Genomic DNA, 27,109 nt, shown 5'->3' on the forward strand with positions numbered 1-27,109 from the left:
AGCAACTTTATATGACTTCTCTTTGGATCTAATACTATCCTTAATTTCTTTTGTTAGCTGTGGTTGAGTCGCTTTTCCTGTTGTGATTTTGCATCAGAAAGGACTGTCTTACTGTTCCGATGTGTACATTTTATCCTTAAACATTAGCCATTGTCGATCTACTGTCATGCCTTTTAATTAAGTTCCCCAATCTATCTTGGCCAACAAAGTAATATTAAAACCATAGAAGAGCTCCATGTACAATGCAAAAAAAATTCAAGAATAGAGAAAGGAAAAAAAGGAAACTGCAAGTGAAACAAATCAAATTAAATTTCAAGCAAAACATCATCTGCGGTTCTATCAGTTGCAAGATGAGAAGAAATGGATCAACACCATAGGCTTGAGCTTTTACCTGCTCTATGTGGGAACCTGTGTTAAATGGGTTGGCAATATTGAGCCTGGATGGCACCAATATTACTTTGAACCTGTTTAGCAAACGTGATTAAACATTGCATAGGTCTTTTAAAGCTTAATTAAATTGATTTTTTTTTTCATGCCCTGGCGGAGCCTATTTCCTGGGCACAGAAGTGAAAGAAATGGTCCAGCTATGCACTATATCCACAATCTTGGTGCTTCACTTGTATTTCTGGGATATTTCCAGAGTTTGGGCCACATGCTCCTGCTTAAAGTGGCCATAATGTCAAAACACTTGGAGGAATGAGAAAGAAAAGAAATGTAATAATCATAATATTTAACAATTAAAAGGAAGAGGCAAGAATGTTTACAAGAGGGCGAGGTTGGAGGACCCAGAGATTGTCTTCAGGGATGAGCTGGGATGTCCAAAAACGTGAGCATTTAGCCGTCTGCAGCAAGTGATCTTTGAGATTATTTTTTGCTGTACACAGTGAAACTTTGACTGTCCCCACCAATCAGACTGTCGAGGGACAGCTGCCTATATTGAGAAAATGATGCTTAACACTTGTCATTTCCATTGGAGTCAATCGCAGAAGTGATACTTAAATCATATTGAAGCATATTGGAAAACTTTGTCATGGTGTTTTTCTTTTTTGCTCTGCCAATTCAGTCCTCTTCCTGTTGTATTCGGTATAGCAAGATTCATGCTATAGCTCCCTTGAAATAGATTTTTAATGCCACTAAGCTGCATTACTGTAGTCAGGAATTGGGAAGTTGTCAACATAGAACTGAGACCTGGAATAGTTATTGTTAGTTGCACAGCTGCTTCCTGTCTTCCCGATACTTGTAACGTCCACTGCCTAAAGCGGGCAAATCACATTAACATCGACTCACCCACTATAAGCATTGGAGGCTGTAATGATATTTGGGGAAATCATGGGATCGGGTTAAGAATTATACTTGGTGGGAGTATAGGAAGTCCGTTCAAGTTTGATATCTTCACGGTCGTTTTCTTGATTATATTTTCATCTTTTGCACAGGTTGAATAATTATTTGAAATTATTACATAAAAGTCATGTTAAATTAATAATTGCTAGAGTTTGTGATCTTGCTATTATTATGTTCTTGTGTTAAAATATTGTTACAGGTGAATTCGAAACCGCCAGCAGCAGGTCCTCACAAAACTGAAGAATTACATGCGAAAGAAATTCCAACCAGAAAATTGGTAGTATTGGTCCATAAAAGCCCCATGCCATCACAAAAGGAAACTGTATCGACCGATGTTGCAGGGACTTGGACGATTGATCATAATTACAACGCTGTAAAACCAGAAAAGACTCTGATATCCACTTCAGTTTTTTACAAATCGTGTATGTATCATCCAGTAATTTTCATCATTCAGTTTATTTTCCGTTACAAAGATCAAACTGCCTAGCTAGAATTAAAGCAAAATACCATGAGTGTTGGAAATCTGAAATAATAACAGAAAATGCTGGGAATATTCAAATCAAGCAACATCTATGGAGAGAGAAACAGTTAACATTTCAAGTCTGTGACATTTTTGTAAGAACTGATCAGCTCTAATGATAAGTTACAGACCTGAAACATTCATTATGTTTCTGTCTCCATTAATGCTGCCTGACCTGTGGAGTATTTCCAGCGTTTTCTGTTATTATTTCAGTCTAGCAAGACATTGTTATTTCTTTGTCCTTGAAGAATTGCTAAATTTGAGTGACCTGTATGCATTCCTTAGTTCTTATTATGGGCTCATGTCTTCATTTTATATTTAATCCACTCCTTTCTGCCCAGCTCAAGCATTTCTCCTCTTCAGTCAGCAGAATACATTATTACCTAACCGAAAGAACAAGTAGGAAATCTGCTTTCAAATCCTTGTCAAAGTGCCACCCATATGCTGACAGCAGGAGTTGTACGAAAACAGTGTGGTTTGCATCCTCTGATTTTTTTTCCCTTGTTTGTAGAGAAAGCAACATGGCTATGGTTAGTGTCTTCTCTGAGAGATCTGAATAGAGCTTTGTACGTATAGATTCACATGGAAGCTTTTATTCTAGTGGTGTTGTTTTAGTCAACCGGCACACTATCTGACTGCATCATCGCATGCTTATCCACTGAGGTTTCAGAACCTTCATTAATTTCCTTTTGGACCAGACCGGTTTGTAATGAGAGTTCTCGTGCATAGTAATGCATTTCTTAAGTTTTAAAAACTTTGGTGAATGATTAGGTCTTTCAGTAGCTTTTCTTTTGTAGTAATGTGTTAATTGCACTACAATAATAATGTTGAATGCTGAGAATGAACAGAAGCTGAATAGAACAGCTCATTTGCACAGCTTTACAAAATGATGAGAGGAAGCACACTTTTAGCAACAGTGGTTTAAGAACTATAAGATAAAGCTGCCAACCAACAGGTCAGTAAAATATTCAACTGAAGAACTCTGTAAATCCACTAAAAAGCAGTCTTGTTCTGGCTACTGGAAATAATTAAAATCTGGCTGTTGAAGAGCATCCCAGCTAGCCAAGACACTGATTCACCATGCTCTCCTGATGTGGAATGTTCTGGCCTTTGCTGGACTGGTGGAACAATTTTTCATGGCATGGTAACTGGGGAAAATTGGATGTGGAAACATTCAAACTGCAATTGCAACTTCAGCCTCTCATGCCCACCAGTAGTGATGCTGCAAGGTATCTGTGGAGCCTGGGGGGTTGTTGGGGAGGTGGTGGTTGTGTATAATTACAGAATGATGAGGCCACGGATGCATTTTCTTTATAACTTCAGGCATAGACATTTATAATGGGATAAAGTTGAAGTATGCACAGATTTTTAATACATGTGTGTATGTTTAATCTTTGTATCTCTAGATGTAGTTTGATACTGCTTAGTAACACAGTGCTTTGGATTTAGCACTTGAGAGTCAACAGGATGATATAATGTGGCTTCAGGAGGGTTATAGACTTAAACCTGTACAGATTTAGAAGGAATTTTTATCTTCCTGTCTCTGCTGCACTGCAGGTACAATGTCCAAAATTTGGCACTCTCTGGACCGAGACCATGCCGGATATCAGATTTTGGACATCTGACCTGTATAGTGCCTAAAATTAATAAAGACCCTGGAATATAATGTCCCTGCAATTAAACAGATCCCGATATTAGTACACACCCTGAAACTGGTAACAGACTCTGAACCTAAAACGCACCTTGGAACTAGACCAGCGTTTCATTTCAAAAATGTTCAGTTTTTGGACAACCGAATTTTGGGTATTGTATTAGTTAATGTGCCTGTAGTTAATTGTATGTAGATATTGAAGAAACTTCAGTAATGATGTACAGTAGTGCCTCTAAATGGAAGTTATTCACCATATAAGGAACCAGCAATACTGTTCTTGCTTGTCGTCTGTTCATACTGATCTCCACAAAGCTGCAGAAGAGTTGGCACGGCCTATTCATGGTGTTTCATCAGAAATTCAAGGCTGATTTTCATTATAAAATTCATTTCTATTGCTTAAAGCTTCTATTCCTTCATTCGTTAGGTACAGGTAAGGTGGTATTCTTGTTTCAGTTAAACTAACTGGTTAAGAGGAATTAAAAGTTGGAAATATAATTACATTTATACACTGTATATTCACTAATGTTGTGAAAACTTTGGATATCTGGCACAGGAAGATGAACACTTGTGTATTAACTTTAAACCTATAGAGGGAAAGTAAGTGGTTGTTGCATTGCTCATAGCAGCCACTAAATCATTTATGTACAATTTTTATGCACTCTTTATGAATACTTTGAAATGCTCAGTGGTGAGAGTACTTAAGTGTAAGGGACAACTGAGCAGATTCTTCACCTTAACCACTTTTCACAGTCCCTTAATCTCTTGTTTTGTGGCTACCCTCCACACTGGCAAGCACTTAAGATGAGAGAATGGAGAGATGATCGTTCCAGGCTTTTGCTAATGCTGAACTTGAGCTAGCTGCTTTTAAAAATCTGATTTCTTCCCACCACTCCATCATCTTGTTAACATTTGGAATATGCCCTGTCAATTCTGCCTACTTCTCTCTCAAACACCAGAATTAGAAGTTTTAGAAGACTTTGTCTTAACCATTAGTGAATGTTTTTACGCAATTCCTGATTGCCATTTGACAATTCAAAAATAAGGTTAGTGCCTAAGTTTCCCCCTAATTTTTTTGTTCTGGAGTGCATGGGTAATTTGTTTAAATGTACAACCCTTTTTTTTTAATGCGGTCACTCACATGTGGTAGTTTAAAGGAGTTGGCTTTTGTGCAGCTGGCACGGGAACTTGTGGGTTTCTGTGCAGCCGACCAGCTTAGATGAAACATTGGTGGTTAATAACTTCAGAATTTTAATTTCAAGATTTTCTTAATCACTACTTATGTTGATTTTATTAACACTGGCAACGTTATTGCTATTCTGCAACTTGACCAACACTCAAATATATAGAAGACTGATGAGCATGTTTTCTAATACAAATATTAAAACTGGGTTTAAGGATCTTTTATCTGACACAATGAGGAAATGACATGAAATCAGTATCTCAAGTGCTTGATTACTGCTATGAAGCCCAGTATTTCAGTGGGCTTCTTGTGAGCTTTACCAGTTTTATGTACCACACCATGCATTAGTGAAGGCTTTGGGGGTGGCGGGGGGATGTGGGAGCAGCTGCAGGAGAGTGAGACAAGTTGTCACAGATCTGCACACCCTGTCAGCCAATTGAAGAGCAACATTGGCATCTATTGAGAAGTGAATGTCCTAGATGGTCCAGCACTTGAAGACAACAGCGGGAGCATGTGGGGTAAGCAATTTGCCACGGTTGGGGATGGAACTGAGAAATATTCACACATTTTAGTTTTGAACTTCAAAAAATTGTACATTCACCTCTTGTATTACCATCATTTGATCTGCTGAATTTGCTGTTACACATAAGTAGAGATTGAGTGATGGTGGGGGCGGGATAACTGTTAGTTTTTAAACAAAAGAATGTTTTCCTGTAAATTATGAATTGAAAGCTCCAGGAGGCTATATCAGAGCAGCAAAAGGCACAAAATCGATATCAGCATTTTAAAGTACATGCTACAGTCAATGGTTGAAAAGTAGCCAAGAAAAGTTAATTTTCAGATGGAATATTGAGCTGTATCCAGAAATATATCCATTGTGGAGAAATCCAATTTCGGCTTTTTTTTTTTAAAGAGGGCTGGAGAATTTGAGAGATTGCTATAGCAAATTCTCATAGTATAATTCGTTGGAATATACCTGCATTACAAAATTCTATTACGTAATTCAATAGTGTTTTGATTTATGAATAGGTATTTGTAAGTTAACTAGAGCACAAGCTGGTCAAAAATGCACAAGTTTACAGATGTGCTACTGGAAGGAAAAGCAGTTGCATTCTCCCAAAGGAAGAACAATGCAATGTTGCAGGATCTCTCAACTCCACTTCCACTTATTCAGAGCACTTGGCGAATGAGAATCACTTTCAAATACATTTGTCTTTCCAACCATTTACCTTAAGTCAAAATGATCTTGGACAGTTTTGGAATTGATTAAATGTGTTATGTTGACAGTTAACTATTAAAAGTTGCAACTACTTTTCTACCTTGCTTTCGTTCCTTTTGAACCTTTCTGGTACATATATTTGGGAATTGAATAAAATTTAATGGACCACACAGACCTGAAGATTTTGAACCCATTTATTTGAGACTAAAACCTTGTTTCTAAGGGAGTATGTAAGCGTAATCAAACTGGAGCAATTGTATTTTGGACGCAATTTTCTACTCAGTTATAACATGAAAAGACTCTTCACCATAACCACTTATTACACTCCCTTAACTTATTGTATTGTGGCTATCCTCCACCCTGGCAAGCATTTAAGATGAGAGAATAGAGAGATGATTGTTCCAGGCTTTTGCTAATGCTGAACTTGAGCTAGCTGCTCTTAAAAATCCTGATTTCATGGTCTGGCTAACATTTGGAACATGCACTACGGATTCTGCCTACTTCTCCCTCTGAAACTTCAGTGTGTTCAGGAAAAAAAACACTAGAATTAGAATTTTTAGAAGACTTTCTCTTAATCATTGGTGAATGTTAGTGGAAAATATTAGCCAAGTGTACAGTTTTGCAGTCCACTAAGAAAGTAATTTGCAGTGGATCATGTTGGCTTCCTATTATGCAGGAGTAGAATATAGGCATAAATTAGAATCTGAAATGTTTACACCTTAGAGGATTATTCAGTCCAGTGTGCCCGTGCCAGCTCTTTGCTAGAAACTGAAGCTAATCTCACTGCACCACTTGCTCTTTACAGTCCTATATTTTCCTTTAATGTCTGTGCTCCCCCAATTCTGGCCTCAATTATAATCTCTAATCATTGGCAACCATGCCTACAGTTGTTAAGCCTTAAGGTATGGAATTCCCTCCCTAAACCCCTCCCCCTTTCTATTTTTCCCATTAAGACGTTTCTTATTATCGACCTTGTTGATCAAGCTTTTGTTTATTTGCCCTGAGATTTCCTTATGTGACTTTGTGTCAAGTTTTGTTGATAATGATCCTGTGAAGTGCCTTGGAATGTTTTACTTTATCAAAGGTGCTGTGTAAATGCAAGTTATTGTTGATTCAAATATTTATCTACTGTTCCCAACTATATCTGCCTCAACCACTCCCTGTGGTAAATCATTCTACATTCCATCAACTCTGCATAAAGTTTTTTCTCTCAATCTCTCACTTCACTTTCTTAGTGACAGTGGATCACCTCTCATCACTGATTTTTCTTCTAGTTTAAACTAGTTTTTCCCTAATGACCCCATCAAATTCCATCATGTTAAAGAAAACTATATTAAATCTCCTCTTAACCGTAACGGTATCACTTTATATAGTTCTCATATATCAAGTCTATTCTGATAGCTTCTCGGCCCTTGTATCATTCTGGTGAACCTATGCGGAATGATCTCTGATTTTAATGTACTTTCTGTAATGGAGCAACCAAAAACTGAACACCGTACTCCTCTTTTGCCTGACCATTGATTGAGCAAAGTTTATGATAACCTCTAATACATTATGCCCTATCTATAAATCAAAAAGCAACTAACATTTTAATGCTTTATCTACCTGCACTCAAATGTGTCATAAGATCTTTCTCACTCTCTTCTGCACCATTCCATTGTGTTTATATTCCCATTCCTTGTTTGGCTTCTCAAAATGCAGTACTGATAGTGGAAGCGTGATAGTGGAGTGGTTATCTTACTGGACTAGTAATCCAGAGGCCTGAAGTAATAATCCTGAGAACATTCAAATCTTTCCATGGCAGGTTGAGAACTTCAATTCAGTTTATAAAATTTTAAATATCTAGGATCGATAACAGCCACTGAGACTGCACGGTTGTCATAGCAACACAACTGGTGCATAGATGTCATTTAAGAAATTAAACTTGGTTTGGCCTATTTTTGACTCCAGCCCTACATCAACACGATTGTCTCTTAACTGCTCTCTGAAGTGACCGAACAAGTAACTCAGTTCTGACATCCTGATTCTTTTTTTAAATGCACAGTTCTGAAAATTGAATTGTATCTGCTACCACTCGGCCTATTCTACTAATTATATGCCTGAAGTCTTATAATCCTCTAAGCTATTTGCAAAACTCTCTATTTGTCTGCAAGTTTACTGTGATCAATTTGGAAAAGGTGTGGTGGAATTAAAATTTTGAATGTTTGGGGAGCATATTCATAAAAAGTATGCAATAAAATTTAAATCATTAAATTTATACCTATTTCAGAAAACGATCAACATATCTTTTATAGTTGCAACAATTTGATTTGTTCATGGGATGTGGGCGTTGCTGGGCAAGCATTTATTGCCCGTCCCTTAATTGTCCTTGTTCAGAGGGCATTTAAAAGTCAACCACATTATTGTGGATCTGGAGTCCCACGTGTAAACTAGACCAGGTAAGGACAGCAGAGTTCCTTCTCTAAAGGACATTAGTGAACCAGCAATTGTCAAATTTAATTCTAGATTTTTAGTGAATTCAAATTCCACCATCTGCCATGGTGGGATTCGAACCCAGAAACCCAGAGCCTTGGTCTCTGGATCACCAGTCCAGTGACATACTACTATGCCACCACCTCCCCACAATTGCATTGAAATAGTTGAGTGAATAGTGCCTCATCCCCAAAGCATTGATTACTCTGTAGATTGAGAATTAGCACATGCAGTTAAAAGTGTCCATGTTTCAACAGCTTATATTTTCATGGTACATTTAACAGAAATAAGTCCCATATTGAAGCATAGTCAGATAACTAAAACCTTGGTTGGAGAGGTGGATTTTAAGGGGGATCCCAAAAGAGAGTTGGAGAGGTTTAGGGAAGGAATTCTATAGCATAGAGCTTACCACATTACATAGTCACTAATCATGAGTTGCAACAGGCCAGTGTTTGAGGAATGATAAGTTCTTTGTTGGCGGGGGGTGGGGGGGGGGGGGGGGGGGTGGCAGAGTTGGCAGATGTGGTGACAGTGATTGAGGGTTGTGAGACTGGAGGGATTATAACAAGGCTGTGAATTTTAAATTTGAAATATTGTGGGAGTGCGCCACACTAGATCAGGAGATGAGCAGGTAATTTGCTCCCAAGATTCTGGTAGAGGTTCTTTACATGTGCTTGACCCCATCCTCAGTTAGTATATTGGAAGTTGGAGTGCATCGTTTGTGGGATGAAATCATGGCCTACAATACCATTGCCAGTGCTCTCATACACTAATTAACACATTGGGCAGCTAGTTCTGTTGCAGAACGTAAGATAAAACTAACTTATGTCTTCAAAATGGGTCCTACAGCATCCATTAATGATTTTTATTGTGCCCTTAATGTTGAGACATATACGAAAGGCTTTGATGTTCAAAATATATTAATTGTCTATGACTTATTATTCTACAATTATTTATTATGCACTGTTTTTGAAGACTGCAAGCACAAACCTAACACACTTGTTTCACCTTAACATGCAGAACATTTCTTTGGATCTCCGTGAAGCTTAAGTGGCATCTTTGTGAGAGCTTTTGTTTTTTAAAAAGTAGCGTTAGTGCCCATGTTGTGCCCGTAACTAAAAACACATAATCTGAAAAGTCTGCCTTTATTGCAATTAAAGCAGGCTTGATGAAATATTTCTGTTTGAGCTTTGGGTTACTTTTAACATGGAACATGCATAGAACTGACTGTTAGCCCAACAGTGTATTTATTTTGAATTTAATTTTCTTAATAACTGAAAACACGTAAATATGGCCTCAACATGAATGGAAGAAACCTGATTTGTTGCTGTTTGTATTGGGGAATTAGTTTGCTTTCCAAACTCATCAGACTCTGGAAAACCTGAGGAAATGAGCAGGTGAGAGGGAGGCCATCCTGAGTATGTGCTCATAGGTTATGGTATAATAAAATTGTTATAAATTTCAATGTTATCAGCTAAAGGAACTTTTCTCTTTTGAGAGGATAGTGCATCATTTACCTCAAGTTATTGAATGTCTTGTGCTTCTATGGTGAAAGACATGGAGATTCTGTTTTCAACATGACAGTACTTCTATTTATATGAAATGGGTTTATTCTAACTTCATGACTTCTCTGTCGGAATGGGGTGGCACTGCCAGAACAGTGACTTTTTAAAAAGTGCTCAAGTTATCAGCTATTTAATTGTGTACAAACGTACATAATGGATTGATGGCTTTACAAAAATTAAGCCACAGAACATTTAATATTATAGATCTGTTCTGAGAGCTAGATTGAGATTGGCCAAGTGTTTTAATCTGGACTTTTGAGGCCAGCAGTGGGTTTCAGTTCAATCCATCAGTTAGGATGGAACTCAAACCCAGGTCCCAGAATGCAAGACCATACTAACTTGCACCACTGTCCAATTCGGAAGCGTTATATTCTGCCTGAATTTTTTTTCATGGGATGTGGACATTGCTGCCTAGTATTTGTTACCCATGCAGAATTGCCCTTCAGAAGGTGGTGGTGAGCCGCTGCCTTGAGCCTCTGCAGTCCATGTGGCGTACCTACACCACCACAGTGTTGTTAGAAGGGATTTCCAGGATTTTGACCCAGCGACAGTGAAGGAACGGCGATATAGTTCCAAATCAAGATGGTGTGTGACTTGGAGGGGAACTTGCAGGTGGTGGTGTTCCCATGCAACTGCTACCCTTGTCCTCCTAGGTGGTAGAGGTCGCTAGTTTGGAAGGTGCGGTCGAAGGATCCTTGGTGAGTTGCTAAGTGCTCAGTGTCCTGACTGATTGCAAATCTGCAATAATTAACTTTTTGGCATAAATTTTACAAAAAGTAATTGGCAATCTAACCTGACATTATCATAATTTCAGTTATCTGTGATAACTTTTGCTTACTCATTGTTCTGTTTTCAGCTCAATTTTCCACCATATGTTCTGTACAGTCTCACCTCTGAGTCAGAGGTTTTGGGTTTAAACCCCACAGCAGAGACTTGAGCACATAATCTAGGCTGAAACCTCAGTGCAGCACTGAGAGTGCTGCGGTTCAAGATTTTGTCTTTTGAATGAGATGTTAAACAGGGGCCCCTTCAGCCTTCTCTATTGGAAGCAAAAGATCCCATAATATGTTTTGAAGAAGAGCAGGGAAATTCTCCTGGTATCCTGACCAACAACCTCTCAACCAACATCTGCAAAACATGATCTGATCAAAATTTCATTGCACAAAGCAGGGTCTCACAAACAGCATGTTGGCTGCTGTGTTTCCTTGCATTACAATAGTGATTATACATAAAAAGTGCTTCATTAGAAGTGAAATACTTTGTGACGTCCTGAAGTTGTGAAAGGCAACGTATAAATGGATGTACTTCTACTGACTTTTCTTCCATATCAAAATTTGTGCAGTACGGGAAACGTATGCACTGAACAACTAGGCGTTCAACATGATATTTAGATTCAAGAAGATTTTTGTAATTGATCAGCTGGTTTGCATCCAGTCAGAATATGTGATGTGCTATCCTAATCTATAACACTAGTTATGTGTTAAAGACGATCTGTCATGAAGATAAAACGCTCATGAAGCATAAGTATAAACAGGAGGAAGCTTAATATTTCACATGAGCCAAAACTTGCTATCTAATGCCCATGTTCTATTTCAACAGTTTCTTTTAAAATAGTTATTACACGAGGCATACAGTTCAGTTCATATGTTAATTCTGCAGCAGAGGACTATGAAAATTTAATATCCACGGAATTGGTCATGTCAGTGATGCACTTCGTTAGCTCCAATTTGGACATTTTCTAACTTATACATGTAAATACTATCGCATTTTGGATGTGTTTTATATTCCTATATCTTTACACTAATTCAGTTTCTTCTAAATTTCTAATGCAATTGCTCATCTGCAGGTGGTTTTGAATCTAATGCTAGAATTATTGAGGGAAATAATTTTACATTTTAATCTCTGGTTAGATGTGTCATATTGCAAATTATCCTTGGAAATATTGCTGAAGTCCCTCCATGGAAACCATTCCCAAGAACGCTGCTTCACACTGCAAAAGCAGGAAAGATGCTTCTGTGCATTTGTGAGATACCTGGCGATGGTCAACTTAAGAACATTGTTGTAATGAGCAGCATATGTAGGAAAGTGACACTAAAGAACAGAAGGGTATATAAGTGAAGGCAGGTACCACAAGAAAAGCCCTGACAATTTTCGAAAATAAAGATGTCCATATTTGGTTTGACCACAAATAGGGCAAAGAAGAGTAGCTACATTCGTCACTATGCTGCTTTATTTTAAAGGTTAGTACTATTAAGACCAAAGACCTGTGTGATTCCTAACATAGAGAACAGAATTACATTTCTGACTGAATTGGCAGTGGAACCAATTTCATGCAAGCTACACCACAATTGTTTTGTGTGTGGAAGCATCCAGATGATTACCAATACTCAATTTTTTCTCAGTTCTTCCCTTACCAAATCTGTTATATGTATTTCCTTTTTGATTGGGGAAGGGGTTTACATTCCAACATGTTGATGCTAAATTATTGACTCTTGTGATTGAAGTGAAGCCAGGGCTTACTGTTTGGGGAAAACCTTGCAAAATAGGTATAAGGGTTAATAACAGAAAATGTTGGAAACACTCAGGTCTGGCTGCACCTGGAGAGAGAGAGAGAGAGAGAGAAACAGAGTTGTTTAAGGTTGATGACCTTTCATCTAAATTAGTATAGGGATTCACCTTAACTTGTATTTCCTTAATATAGAAGGTTTAGCTCATTCGCTCCACACAATTACATGGAATATCCAGTACACATAAAAAGTTGAAAATACTAGAAGTATTTGACAAACCATCTCAAAGTGTTTCACAAGTTAGTTTTGGAGTGGCTGTTCATCCAGGTGTAATTTTGCAACAGCAAAATCCCAGGAATAGCAATGAGATCAATCATCAACTAAATCTGATTTTTTTTTTGTTTTGTTGATAATGGATGAAGGAGAATTGAGACACTGGATTAATTCTACACCACCTCAAAACATACAATGGAATCTTTTAACATCACATGATCAGTTGGAACAGGCAGACAGGGTCATGGTTCAACATTTTATTCCCACCTTCATTACTGCAGCAATCTTTTGGTAAAGAAAACACTTAAATTTATAGAATGCCTGAGACGTTCTAAAAGAGATTAAAAACAAATGTGTTAGTTGTAGGACAGTTGCTGTTCATACAGTGGACAAGTTTGTATGTTTGGAATGTCCCAGGAGCAATAGTGAATGATAAATTAATCTGCTTTTAGCTAAGGGGCAGATATTGACAATACTAGGAAATCTGTCTTCTGCTCCTCGACAGATGATGCATGTGTCCGCTTGAACGGGCAGACGGGGCCTGAGTATGACATCTCACCTGAAAGATGCCCTCTTCCACAAGAGTTTTCCCCTTAGTGGTATACTAACGTACCTGCTTAGATTAAGTTTGAGTCCTGGAATGGGGCTCGAGAATAAATTTATGACCGTTAATGGGTCCTATAGTTGGGGATTGTAATCACATGACAATTTGAAACACCCAAAATGTGAAATTAGTACTATGCAGTGAAATTAATGAAAAAAATGTCGCCTTAACAAATCTTCCTTATCTACTTCTCCTGTGCAAATTTTTGGTATTACAGTCCCTGCCCTGAGAAAATTGTTCAAGTACCCTAGGTAGGCATATACAATTGAAGTTGTACCAATATCAGTATTTTCTGTTACATAAAGCATTTTGATAAAGCCTCTAAATCCATTTAAAACGTCCATGTAAACATTGCTTTATGTATAGTTACAATATGTTTAATGTGGTAGATAATTTAATAAATTGAACCATAAATAGGTAGAACAGAAGCAAAAGAGTTTTTGGAGATATGGTTCAGATAGTGTTACTATTGCCCAGGCTTTAGTTTGAAGAATTTTTCAGTAAAACTTGGATTAAATTACAATTAAGCTCCCCAGAGCATTTTTTTCGATGCATGTTTTGCATTCTAATAGATGTATTTCTAATAATGAGAACAAATGTAAAAATTAAAGATAATTAAAGCCTGTTTATTTGTCACAGTATGTTTAATCTAAAATCTCGACAGTTGTGTTGAATAAAAGAAGTGATGCTGCTAGAATGTGTTCCTGCCAGAAAGTTGTTTTTTTGAACAAACATTAAATTATGCTTTTTCAGGTAGTAGAAACTCAAATATTAGAATCAGTTGTAACACAGGGTGGTACTATACTCTTATCAACTGTATAAAAGCTGTGGGATACACTTCAGCTATAATTGATGCAGCACAGTGCTTTGCTGCCTGCAGTACTCTAGCTTAATTTTCTGCAACCTTGCATAGTTCATTCAGTTTTTAAAGTAGGAGTTGCTTTTAAAAAAAACATAACTTTGCAACATCACAGTCTTCATGCAAGAAGTTTGTATTGGTATCCTGCTTTTCATGCCCTCTGGGTGTTCCAGAATTGGAATTACTTTGAAGTGTAGGCATAACTTATATGTAACCTAAAACAGGGGCCAAATTGCACACAGGCTTCACAAGCCACAATGACAGATTAATCTTATGAAGGTGATTGGGGAATAGCTGTTAGCCTGGACACCAGGTGAACTCCCCTGCTGCTCTTCAGACTGCTATGGTGTCCATCTAAAAGAGTAGTCAGGGCCTCGATTCAGTGTCTCAACTGAAAGACAACACCTCTGACAATGTAGCACTTCCATGGTATTGAACTGAAATGTTAGCCCAGATTGTGTGTTGAAGATCCTAGAGCTTAACTTCCTGATTTGTGAGAACACTGCAGTGCATTCAACTGACACAGGTTACAAAAAGTATAAGAATTTGTCACTGCATGTTACAATGCAACAAATCACTGGGCTTAGTAATTGTACAAAGTAAAATAGGTCATTGGGCAGCCAATGTGAATTTAACAGATACATAATACAGTGCATGCATTAAAGGTAGTGATGGAGACAGTGAGGGATGGGTGAACTGAGCATCAAGTGAAATATTTGCAGCCAACCTTAACTTTGTATTTAGTTTTTACTCTAGTTAAACTCAAGCTGGTCATGATTTTAAAACAAATTGTGCGCTTTCTATACAAGCAAAAGGCTTCTACACTGGCTTTGCTCATACCAGTGTAAGTAGAAATTGAGTAATTTAAACTCTGGGCAATCAGTTGCATTTCAACACATTGTAAACCAGTAGGTACTGCTGTACAAATTTCCGCGTAATTAGTTTTGTTGCATTCTTCCATGTATTAGTTCAAGCAGTTTTGAACTCTGGTACTTTGCATATTTTAAAAATTACTTTAGTGAATTGATGAAGCAGAACATAAATTCATAATGGTGTGGGATTTTTGTTAATTTGAGTATATGCATTACTTTATTGCACACTCTTATACAGATAAATGATCCAGTATAATCATAGCACGATTTGCACTATGATTAATTTGAAATGTATTATGAACATTTAGAAATTACAGTGTACTAATACTCTAGCTGGGAAATTGGGTGCTCCGTTACACTAGTATACAGCAATAAGCTCCTAGCAGTTCTATTAAATCTGACACAGAATTTATTTCCAGCACTCTTGGAAAAATGTACTGCAAGTGCACAGTTTTTATCTTTTTCTCAGATTGATAGGTATAGGTGATAAAAAATTAGAAGCCAACATTGAGAGGCTCCGTTTTGTCTGCCAGTGTCAGCACTAACCAGTAACATGCAGGGTGAACTGCTGAGACCCTGTGGTAACTTGATGATACAAACTACTTTGAGTGAATGTAAATTCTAGTTATGTTGCAATGTTGGACAAAGCAAATCAAATTTGTAAACAAAGTGCATGCCTGTATTCATAAGCTATATTATTGAGACTTCTTTGACTGTATCAGCACATCCTGAGTTTTTGTTTCCAAACTTCAGTATTCAATTCATTAATGTGTGTGTTCGCAGATCTTTTGTTCTCTAGTCAAACTGAAGCATGTTTTTACAGCAACACTTCCGATAGTTACGCATCCAGAAAATTGTCAGTAATTCAATAGCGTATACAGCACAGTTCTCACTCTGAAAATATTTTTCTTCAATAGTTCCAAAGGGCGAGGGAGCTGACACCAAGCAAGCTGATTCTGAATCTCCAGATGAACAGCCTCTTGCAACTTTGCAATCTACTTCCTCAAAGCCATCAGCGGCAGTGGCTAAGCAGCCTGCTGGTTCAGTGGAACACCGTGTTGTACCTAAACGGCCTATTCCTGCATCTCAGCAACTTTCTTCATCCAAACAACAAACTTCATCTAAACAACAAACTTCATCAAAACATCCAATTTCAACTAAACAGCAGACTTCATCCAAACAAGGCAGCACTGGGTCAGAATACCGAATACCATCTAAACATTCTGCTTCTGCAGCCAAACACTCTGTATATTCATGCGAGCAGCCTCCAGCTAAAACAGCTGCAGATAAACAGCCAGTTCAGCCTTTAGCCCCGGCTGCAAAAAACAGCAGCCAGCTATCTAACCCTCAGATCCGACACAATATCCGCCGGTCACTTAAGGAGATCCTTTGTAAAAGGTGAGGGACGTTTGATGCAGGATTTTGTTTTGTACAGAGGTTCTGATTGGATAGAATCAGATTTAACATGTCGAATGTGAGTGAATGTGATCATGTTTAATGGGACAGCGTGCATCTAAAAATAGTTTTGCCGTTCAATATCTGAAGTTAATTTTGGAAGAAATTGCAATTCTCATAGGTTCACCCTTTTCACAAAAAAAAATACGTGAGCTGAATAATTCATGGATCATTAAATTTAAAACAATTCAACATTTTCCATACAAAGGTTTACAAAAACTGGAGGAAAATGAAAAGGCAAGAAACTTCTAACTGAGCAATGAGAGTTTTTGGCAATTTGTTACTGTCAAAATAAAGGGCTGTGCAAGAAATTGTGGATTTAATTTACAAGATATACAAGATAGATATTTAACACACACTTCAGTGTTTTCTGTTGAGAGATAAAAGCACTTTTTTAACTTGATTAATTTTTCTTCAGGTCCCCGAGAAGACAAGAAAATGCTTATTTGCATGTTTGTCAATTAAGCCTAGACATAATATGTCTAAAATTGAACTTAATCCCATTTATTCATTGTTAGCGTTTTGTCAATGAGTTTTGTTATCCATGTCAGCCTGTCAGATGTCAGTTATTTGCAAGATCCTGTTTCCCAGTGTTTTTCTGACCAGTTCAGTTAGATACATTTAGGCCTCCAGATCAACCTCAGCATTCCAATGACAGAGCACAGTACCTTAGAATATCACAGCACAGAAGGAAACTATTCTGTCCATCATGTCTGTGTTGGCTCTTTGAAAGAACTATCCAATTACTCCCACTATCCTGTTCTTTTTTCCATAGCCCTGTGAATGTTTTCACTTCAAGTATATATCCAATTTAATTTTGAAAGTTATTGAATCTGCTTCCAACATCCTTTTAGGCATTATATTCCAGATCATCATAACTCACTGCATAATATTTTTCATGTTGCCGCTGGTTCTTTTGCCAATTATCTTAAATCTGTGTCCTCTGTTTACTCTTCTGAAATTCGAAAGTTTTTCCTCATTTACTCTTATCAAAATCCTTCATACCTTTGGACGCCTCCATCAAGTCTTCCTTTTGACCTCTGCTTTAAGAAGAACCCCAGTTTCTGTCAAGTCTCCATGTAACTGAAGCCTTTCATCCCTTCCTGTTAAATCTCCTCCGCGCCCTCTCCAAGGCCTTGACATCCTTCCTAAATTGTGCTGTCCAGAATAGGCTGCAGTACTCCAGCTGCGGCCTAACCGGGGTTCCATAATGGTTTAGTATATCTTTGTTTTTGTACACTTATTCTTATGTTTATATAACCAAGGATCATGTGTATCTTTTTTTAACAGCTCTCAACTTGTCCTGTCACCTCCCAAAGACTTTCATATGCACACTTGCAGATCTCCCTGTTCCTGCATCCCTTTTAAAATTGTACTATGTTGTTTATGTTGCCTCTCATTCTTTCCACCAAAATGTATCACTTCGCTGTTAAATTTCATGTCCACTTCACCAGCCTCATGTCCACTTCACCAGCCTATGTCCTCCTGAAGTTTATTACTGTCACCCTCATTTATTTGCTGTACTTCTAAGTTCTGTGATATCTGCATACTAATCAAATGTGCATGTGACTCAAGATCATAAGGTAACTACATATGAGGAAATCTATTGTTCCTTCTTAGCTCGTCCTTCCAAATGGCCAATTTCCAAGTTGTAATTTTGTAAACCCTTGGTGTGTTACCAGCCAGCTTTAGCCAGGAAGGCTGGGAATGTAATAATTGACTTCAGTCCCTTGGGATAGTTAAGGTGAAAATAGCCCCATGGTTGTGATGTCTTTAGAAGATAGTGCATGTGAGTAAACATCTGGATGACAACATTGGTTTCAGTCGCATGAGGAATAAGCAAGAAAAATACTCATTTAAATGAGATGCTGAAGTGTTGTGGGTGCCAACATGGCACATCTCCAGCATGAGCCGATTGAAGATTAAAGGGAAGCAATTGGAAGATGATTTTTAATTTGACATTTTAATAAATACACAACAGCATAGATCAGATAACTGCATGAGCTAAATTCAGCTATTTATTCTATGGACTAATGAAGGTGCTAGGGAGTTCATAAAATGTTGCCGTTTAATCATTTTGTTCAGAAGCTGCCCATTGCTTAATGGAGCTTAACATGTAGTTTTTTATTCTGTCCAATATGTTAAGGCTTAGCAGTCATTTCCAAACACCAAGTGCCATATATAATCCTTGCCTAGTGATGGAGAGCGGAATGTACTTGTGTTACTAGAGTAATGGCCAAATGTTTCTGTGCTTCTCTGTGACAGGGTGAATGACTGTGATGATCTTGATGTAACTGAAGATACAATAGGAAAAATAGCAGTGAGCATTGAAAAGGAACTTTTCACCCTGTTCCAAGATACTCACAGCAAGTACAAGAGCAGATACCGGAGTATTATGTTTAATTTGAAGAACCCCAGGAACCAGGTACCTTTTATGTTGTGAAGTTCAAGACTACCCCTACATCTTAACCATTATGTGACATTATACTTGTGCTATGCTCAGTGACAATACTACTGCTATTGTTCTCTGAATCTGTGTGTTACATATCACATTATCAGCCCTAGCCATATTGTTTTTTCTTAACTCATCTGTTTTTCTTTCAAGTTATATATGATGAAGTGGCATCAATTTGTTTTGTAGGGGCTCTTCCGACGTGTTGTGCGAGAAGAGATTGTTCCATTTCACCTGGTACGTATGAGTCCTGAAGAAATAGAATCGAAGGAACTGGCAGTTTGGGAAGAGAGAGAGAGCAGATCTGTGAGTATCTTACCCAAGCTAAAATCCAAACAAATTCCCTGTCAGAGGATATTTTTAATTTTATACATATCGGAATGGTTACAGGGAGATCATTAATGCTGAGGTAAGTACAATAGCGTGTGGTTGTCTGTCTTGTCCTATTTGTGAATTTATTATCAGTCTAATTTCATTTAGGTGATACCAGTGCAGCTGTGCTTGTATCCATCCATTCTAATGGAACAGATACGTTAGGTTGGCTCCTACAATGCTGCCTTATATTACTATATGTATATCTGTGCATTATATATCACGAGCTTCATTGGACACATGAAAACTTCAATCCACTCCCTGCAAATTTGAAAATGTGGGTTTTGTTCTGGAACTGAGCTACCCCGTAGTCCTCTGACTATTTGTTAAAGCGTAATAACTACTGATATCTATAAACTAACTGTCTGCTAACCACATTTTTAATATTGAGCAGCAATAGTGCAAGAGAATGCTTGCTATATGTGTGTGTTCCACTTCATAGATGTGTTCAGATCGCCTTCAGGGAGGTTTGTAAATACAATTATGCAAAAAAGCAAACATGATAATGTACAGTTAGTACATGTCATTCATTGTATTCTATCCTGATGCAAAAGTTTCTTATTATTGTAATGAGCTTTGTTGTATTTATTACAATGTTTGTGGGAAATGTTCTGTTCAGACTTTTCTATTAGTTGTTTGAGTCTCCAGTGCTGCATTCGGTTCTGGGCAGCATACCTCAAAGAAATATTGACCAACATCGATTCATCAGAATGATACTGGGCATAAGGGGTTAAGTTATGAGGACAGGTAGTATAAACCTGGGATGTATTCCCTTATGTTTAGAAGGTTGAGGGCTGGTTAAAATGATAAGAGATTCAATAAAGTAGATAAAGAGGAACAACTTCAGGGGGGAAAATCCAGAAAAAAAGGAGGGGCGGGGGAAAACACTCTTAAAGTTAGACCATTTAGAAATAAAATCAGGAAATGTATTTCACAGAGAGAGTAATGAAAATGGGGATTTTCCTTGGATTTATCAATTCTACTGTATGCCATATCAAAACTAAACCTAAATAAAAGATGAAACATTTTAACTTCTCTTTTCCTAATAAAAGTAAGATGGGGGAGATTAGAAAAGACAGTTTTGAAACAGTTCTAATTAAAAAAGCAAACCTAGGATAAAAAGAAAAAATCAAGAAGTGAAAGGGATAAAGGAGAATCTTTTTAATGTGTGAGATAAACTGTTTTTAAAAAAAAATGCCTAACAGCTGGGCTGGAGTTTATAAAAGGTCAATAAAATGTTGAGACTCTAAAGCACAGGTCATGGTATATATTTCAACTGCATTTATCATAATTAAGCAGTGAAAATAGATGAAGCAAAACTCCAAGTTGTTAAATGACTGGGTCATGAAGAAATTTATTTTACCGTAATCAATCCTCGTTTTGCTTTTGTGGCGTCAGGACCAATTGCTGTCCTCAGATGAAGCTCTTATTCAGGCTAGGATAATTCGAATACAGATGTAATTCATTCCCCATTTTAAAGTCATGTGTGGGATGCTTAATCTTATAGATTCTTTATATAATGCAAAACTTACAGCATTTTAGGAAGCAAATATGTAACTAGTGAAATTTCTCTGCAATACAGGCTGAGGAGCTGGGTGAAGTAAAACAGAGGTGCCAGCACTCCGCCACTGGTGGAAGAGTGTAATCACAACATGTCTAGTTTATGAAGTCAGTCAGCATTGTGAATGTGGATATGAATTTGGAATTGGAAAGTTTGATAACTGGATTAAGGTTTTGTAGGTGACTTTAGCACAAATGTGAGGTTTTTAAATGTACGTGTAAAAGTTTGTTCTTGTTTTGAAGAACTACTGGAAAAGAGGATCATGATCCACGTTTTCAAAATAATGAAGCAAATTAATGGTGTGATGGAGGTTTTGCACAAAACCAGTATAAGAAAAGAACATAAGTAAAAGCTAAAGAGGGACCCTGAATGTAACAATACAAAGCATCACAACCTTGCTCTTGGCCCAGCAACAGCTCTAGGGATGGGCTAATGGGGTGAAAGTGGGAGCCATCAGAGGCTGGGGGCAATCTTAAGTATATGCTGTGTAATGTGTTTTTAGTGTAGACACAGCAGATGCCTGCTCAATTTGACACAGCTATGCACAGATGGTGAACTGACCACATCTGATATGACTGGATTCACAGTAGAATGGTAGGATCAGGATTAGAATTTCTTTTTAAAAATTGGCAGTGGTTATACATAACCATATTTCCACTTTAGTTTAAAATAAATAAAAATGAACGTCATCAACTTGATAAGTAAATATCCTAAACAGTGAGCCAAGACCTTTAGACAGTGTTGTGAGGTGTGACACAATTTGATGCTTTATTCACAGGCCCAGGGACAAAGTGAAAGATTACAGCATGAAAACAAAGGATCAGCCTCACGGGCAACCAACAAACATGAAGTAGATATGGAAGAGGCACCGCCCATGTCAGATGCTGATGTACGTATAAAACTTGAAATGAACCCTAAAAAACCCTCATCATTTCCTATTCTTCAAAGGGTACTATGCCTACTTCATTATTCCCAATCAGAGGAACCCATATACAGGGTAAAGCAGCTCTTTTGGTATCTTTTGCAACCGCCCGAACTAACGTGTTGCTGCAGCTGTCACCACCTGTGTACAAAATGCGCATTTTCAAACCTTTCTTTCATAATTTCAACATGTCTTTGCATTAGTCTTCCCCCCTTTTGTTTGTAACTGCCATTGTTTTCTATTTCTTTGTTGTTTAATACTGATGTGAATGGCACAGCCAATCACTATTTCCTGGGGTTAGCCATCTACCTCTGAAGAGAACCTTTCAAATTCCTTTCCTTGTGCTCATGAACAGCGGAGGAGGAGTCTGTTCGAATGCATCACCACCTAGCCTTTGACCGTTGAACTTATTTTTCAGTAGTAGGGTACTCTTGAGCCCTGGTGTGGGTCTCAATTTTTGGGATTGAAATCTGTATCTAGAGCAACAATCCCAAATCTGGCATGGCACCAAACTCGAATCTCATACTTTGTTATGTGCTGTAGCGCTGCTCTACTGACTTAGACATGGCAGCTCTGAGGAAAACCATCTATTTAAAATCAAGATCTAATGAAGCTTGATTCCCTCCTTGTTAATCTTCCTCTTCCCCTCCTCACCAAAAACCCCAGCTGTTCAGATATCTGACAGTACCTTTGCTAACCACCTGATGGGATCAGTCACATGATAACCAATAACCAAACGCTGGACTGACAGCCAGTGTTTTTGCTAACTTTTTGTACCTTGTATTCATCACCAGATCGCTGCTGTGCAGGTGCATACTCTCTGGCTAGCAACCGCTGTCTGTCTGAGTGGGGTACATGCTCTATATGATAATGTGTCAATTCTTTTTACTGGTTAAATCTATAACATCAAGTCTAAAGGGTGCAGCCTTGAGTAGTTACAGCATGGAGGAAGGGCACAGAATTTGGCTCAGCCTCAAGCAGAAGTGGGAAATCAGGACTCGGCTGTGAGTTGCAGCTGCAGTGAAGCCTTTAAATAGCCTCCAGCTATAATGGAGGGAGGAAATTGATGAGCAACCAATATGCTTCTGTGTAAAATCTGAATTACACAGCGAGAAGGAATGATCAGGCTTCATGTAACGCAGTGACAAGGACTTCAGCCTGGCACCTTCTCTGTGTAAGGTGCTAGATTACAGGCTGGTGTTGAAGGGTGGTGTTGGCCAGGATCGGACTCGAATATGACCACTACCTTTGCTAACCACCTGAGGAATCAATCACATGATTAGCAATAACCAGAAACTGGACAGAGAGCCAGTGGTTTTCCTAACTAAAGGTAAGGCTTTGATTAAAGATCATGCAAAAGCATGTGAAGTTGTTGTGCGTCTGAATGGAGGACGAGACCTGTACTCAACCTTGAGTTATGTTTGAAATTATAACCAAATTCTTGACAGCTCTGCATAATATCTTAGTAATAATTTTAGAGTGAGCACTTCCATTAACACACATTTAAGAGAACATCAGATAAAGATTTACAGATTTTGATAAGTGTTGAATCTCTCTTTTGAAGCTTGCTACGCACCGACAACTTGCATTCATAAAGCACCTTTAACAGTAAAATGGCTCGAGGCACTTCACAGAACTATAATCAGGCAAACATTGGCACTAAGTTAAAGGAAGAGACATTAGGTCAAGTGACCAACACTTGGTCAAAGAGGTAGATTTTAAGTAGCGTTTCAGAGGAAAGAGGGGTGGAGAAAGAATTCCAGAGGTTAGAATTCTAATCTAGTTTCAATTTGGCTTTACCCAGCCCCTCCCAGGAAGGTTGATCACTCAGTCTGTGTCTTTAGCTTGTTCTCCTTCATCCATTTGTGCTTTCTGCACCTTTTCCTTGCATATTTGCTGTAATTATTTCCAGTAAGTTTATGCATGATTTATACAGAAGTAGTTTATTAGTTCCCACATTTAAATTTCCAGTCTATTTGCATTGAAAATATAATAGTTTATATTTAATTCTTAATCCTTAATGCAAAGTTAATCAAAAATTGATTTAAAGGATTGATTTGTAAAAACAATTCAGAAGTGATGTGCTGCATGTTACATGGGATGCACACAAGCAGTTATCTTCCAATTTGTATTCAGATTTTGAATTTTAAAATTCTTACTAAAACAGTTTGTGTTTTGCCAGCAAATGACAGTTGATATCCTTTTTGAAAAGTTGGAGCAGTAAAATTTGGGCCTTGAAAAGAATGATCATTGGAAATTCTGTCATAATATCTTAACATTCTGCCTAATTCATCGACACTGTATTGGAACCATTGCTGGCTAATAGTGAGCTACGAGAGAGAGAGCTCATTAAAAAAAGACCAGACACAGAATCAGTTTGGGTAGAATTAATAGATAGTAACAGAGGTAAACTATTATTGGAGTGTGCTGTAGAACATCACCCCAGCCCCACCACCTCAGACTAAACTAAAAGCTCTGGAACTGTGGGATAAAGTAAGGAAGATAGCGAACAAGGGACTAACTATAATAGTTGTAGATTTCTACCTAACCAGAAATTAAATAGGGCAATAATATCTCTGCTGGTAAGGCAGGGATTGAATGTCTGGAGTTAATAGAAGTTTATTTTGTGGCATAGTTTGACATTATAAAGATTAGGGAGATTATGAAAACACACAACTTAAATTGCCAAATTTTAAGAGGATCAACTTTGTGCTTTGGAAGTCTCATCAGAGTGGGCTTGGAGGTTTGAATATGGCTCGGAGAGTGGAGGGTCTATGGAGTTCCTTCAAGGAGGCAATTTTGAATGCGTTGGATCAATGTGTACCCTGCCAAGTAAAGGCAACAAGTGTAAAGATGCTCCTGCCTGATTGAACAGCACTAGTAAGCAACACATAAAGAAGGAAAGAAGACACTTAAGGCCAAGAAGGAAAGTGGCACAAAACTGAAATTACTTCAAACCAAAAGCATCAGAATGGCAAAGACAAATTTTGAATTGAATATAACAAAAGGAATGAAATAGTAATTTTTAAATGATACTAAGAAAAAAAAAAGTACGGAGTTAGATCGGGTATAACAATTAGTACTATACAACTGCAAATGTGCTAAATCAGTTGTTTTTGCCTTAGTTTTTACAAATCAGGAGACAGGTAACTTGCATAATCTCTAAAGGGAACCCAAGGGTGTTGCTAAGGTAAGTTGTGACACTATTCATATCATTAACCAGTTGTGGAAATTTAGGATGATCAGTCTCAGACTGGAAAAAGTATATTCATGGATCCTTGTAGAAGCTCTGGCACAGATCTTCCAGAAATGACGGAATATTGGAGAAGTGACTGGGACTAGAGGAAGGCAAATGTTAATCTTCAAATAAGATAGCCAAAATGACCCAGGAAACTACAGATCTGTGCATTTGGCCTCCATGGTGGATTAAGTTATGAAAACCCTTATTAAAGATAAGATCATGCTGCATAAAGAGAGAAATAAAATTATGAAATGTTAACCAAAATGGTTTCATGAAGGGGAGGCCATGATGAACTAACTTAAGGGTGTGAGGAACTTGATGGGTGTGCAGCAGTGGGTGCGGTGCACTTGAATTTGACCTGGCTCCTCTGGAAAGGCTGGTACTGAAAATAAAGTAGTGGAAATATTTTGTGATGGGTACATAATTGGCTGGCTAGAATCCAGAATGTAAGGGTCTACAGGTTGTCGTCATACTGCCAGAACTATAAGTGAGGACAGGGTGCATTCGGTTCTGGTGGCTTACCTTTGGAAAACCTTTCTGACTCACTAGTTTCGCATATGAACACTGAGTGTGAGTTGCCATCCCCAGGAGAAAGGGGTAAGCTTAAAAAATTGGAGAAGGATGTTAGTTCCATTTAAGGGATGAGATTAATGTAGCTGAACACAGAGTTATACATATGGTTTCAGCAGCTCCCTCCTTGGAGAGACACTGCTGTCAGGGATGGTGCTATAATTATGTCAGCATTGAAATGCTGGTAGTAACTGTTATAATAAAGCACTTGTTTTTGTTTGTTTAATTCATTCCTTTTCGGAGGTTAAGAGCAGGAGCAAGACTTTTCAGCCCCTTGAGCCTGTTCTGCCAATTCATTGAGATCATGTATCCTAACTCCATTGACATACATTAGTTCTGTAACCCTTAATACCATTGCCTAACAAAAACCTATCAATCTGAATTTTGAGATTTTCAATTGACACCCAGTCTCAACAGCTTTTCCACTGCCCTTTGTGCAAGAATTGCTACTTAGCATCATCCCTGATTACCTGATTCCTAGACTCCACCCCACCAAAGGAAATAATTTATCTCCATCAACCATAGATAACTCTAGCATAGCTCAATTACATCATCTATATGACTATATGAATGAAATGCAAGCTTAACTTATGCAACATGTCCTCATACCTTTTAAACCCTGGTATAATTCTGGTGAATCTAGGTACAATGAACAGAAATTTTTAGATATCTTCCTTGTTTATTTGTTTTCCACAACATTTAATTGACCATCATACTGTAAAGAAAATCTTGGGAAATTTGACTGTTCAAAATGTTTCAGCACAGCAGCTTTTTGAATGTTGCAATCTCTTCCTCCACTAACCCACCATGACCTAACCCCATTCCCATAAATATGTACATTGTGTATGTTACATATCAAACCCTCTCCCAACACACTCCTTATGCTCACTAGAAAAGGCAGCTGCTAAGAAGGAGTGCACTCAAATCTCTCTCAGGTAGGAAAACAACACAGCCACTTGTCAGAAACTAAATCTCATGTTAAACTATAAAGTGTTTATTATGAGAGAGGTAAATAGAGGAAGCTACATTAGCAGATTAAAGCACTATTGTACTGGCCCCATAACATATCTTAACTCAAAAGTGGCAAAATAGTTCTGGTCTCCTACAGTGACTTGAATACAATTGATTTGAATAAACTGACTATAAGCAGCTATTGGAAGGCTTTAATGCCAGAAGCAACCTTTCATGTCAGGCTTTCCTGGATGGGAGTGCATTTTTAGTAACAGCTATGTCTCTTATAATAGTGAAATATGTAAGTTGAAAAATAATTAAACAAATTTTGACCTGATAATATAAATTAGGATGAACCATATAATTGAAGCTAACACCTGTGATCCAGAGTCTTTTTTTAACTGACAACTCTGGCATTTATTGCCCATCCCTATTTATTCTGAGAAGATGTGAACTGCTGAACTCTGTATGGTGATGATGCTCATGCAATACTGTTAGGTAGAGTTCCAAAGATTTGACTCA

At 37.8% G+C, this 27,109-nt stretch overlaps 1 protein-coding gene across 2 annotated transcripts in view; it reads left to right on the forward strand.

Annotated features, from left to right (window-relative positions):
• The window catches only part of LOC144688369 (death-inducer obliterator 1-like), a 109,565-nt gene that overhangs the window by 60,476 nt on the left and 21,980 nt on the right, over positions 1-27,109 (forward strand). For both annotated transcript variants that reach the window (XM_078554839.1, XM_078554838.1), the window contains exons 7-11: positions 1,541-1,763; positions 15,981-16,461; positions 18,784-18,943; positions 19,160-19,276; positions 21,682-21,792. In XM_078554839.1, coding sequence (XP_078410965.1) covers positions 1,541-1,763; positions 15,981-16,461; positions 18,784-18,943; positions 19,160-19,276; positions 21,682-21,792 — 1,092 coding nt within the window. The remainder of the gene's footprint in view (positions 1-1,540; positions 1,764-15,980; positions 16,462-18,783; positions 18,944-19,159; positions 19,277-21,681; positions 21,793-27,109) is intronic.

The sequence above is a fragment of the Cetorhinus maximus genome, chromosome 13 (assembly GCF_964194155.1).
Source record: "Cetorhinus maximus chromosome 13, sCetMax3.hap1.1, whole genome shotgun sequence".
Lineage (NCBI taxonomy): Eukaryota > Metazoa > Chordata > Chondrichthyes > Lamniformes > Cetorhinidae > Cetorhinus > Cetorhinus maximus.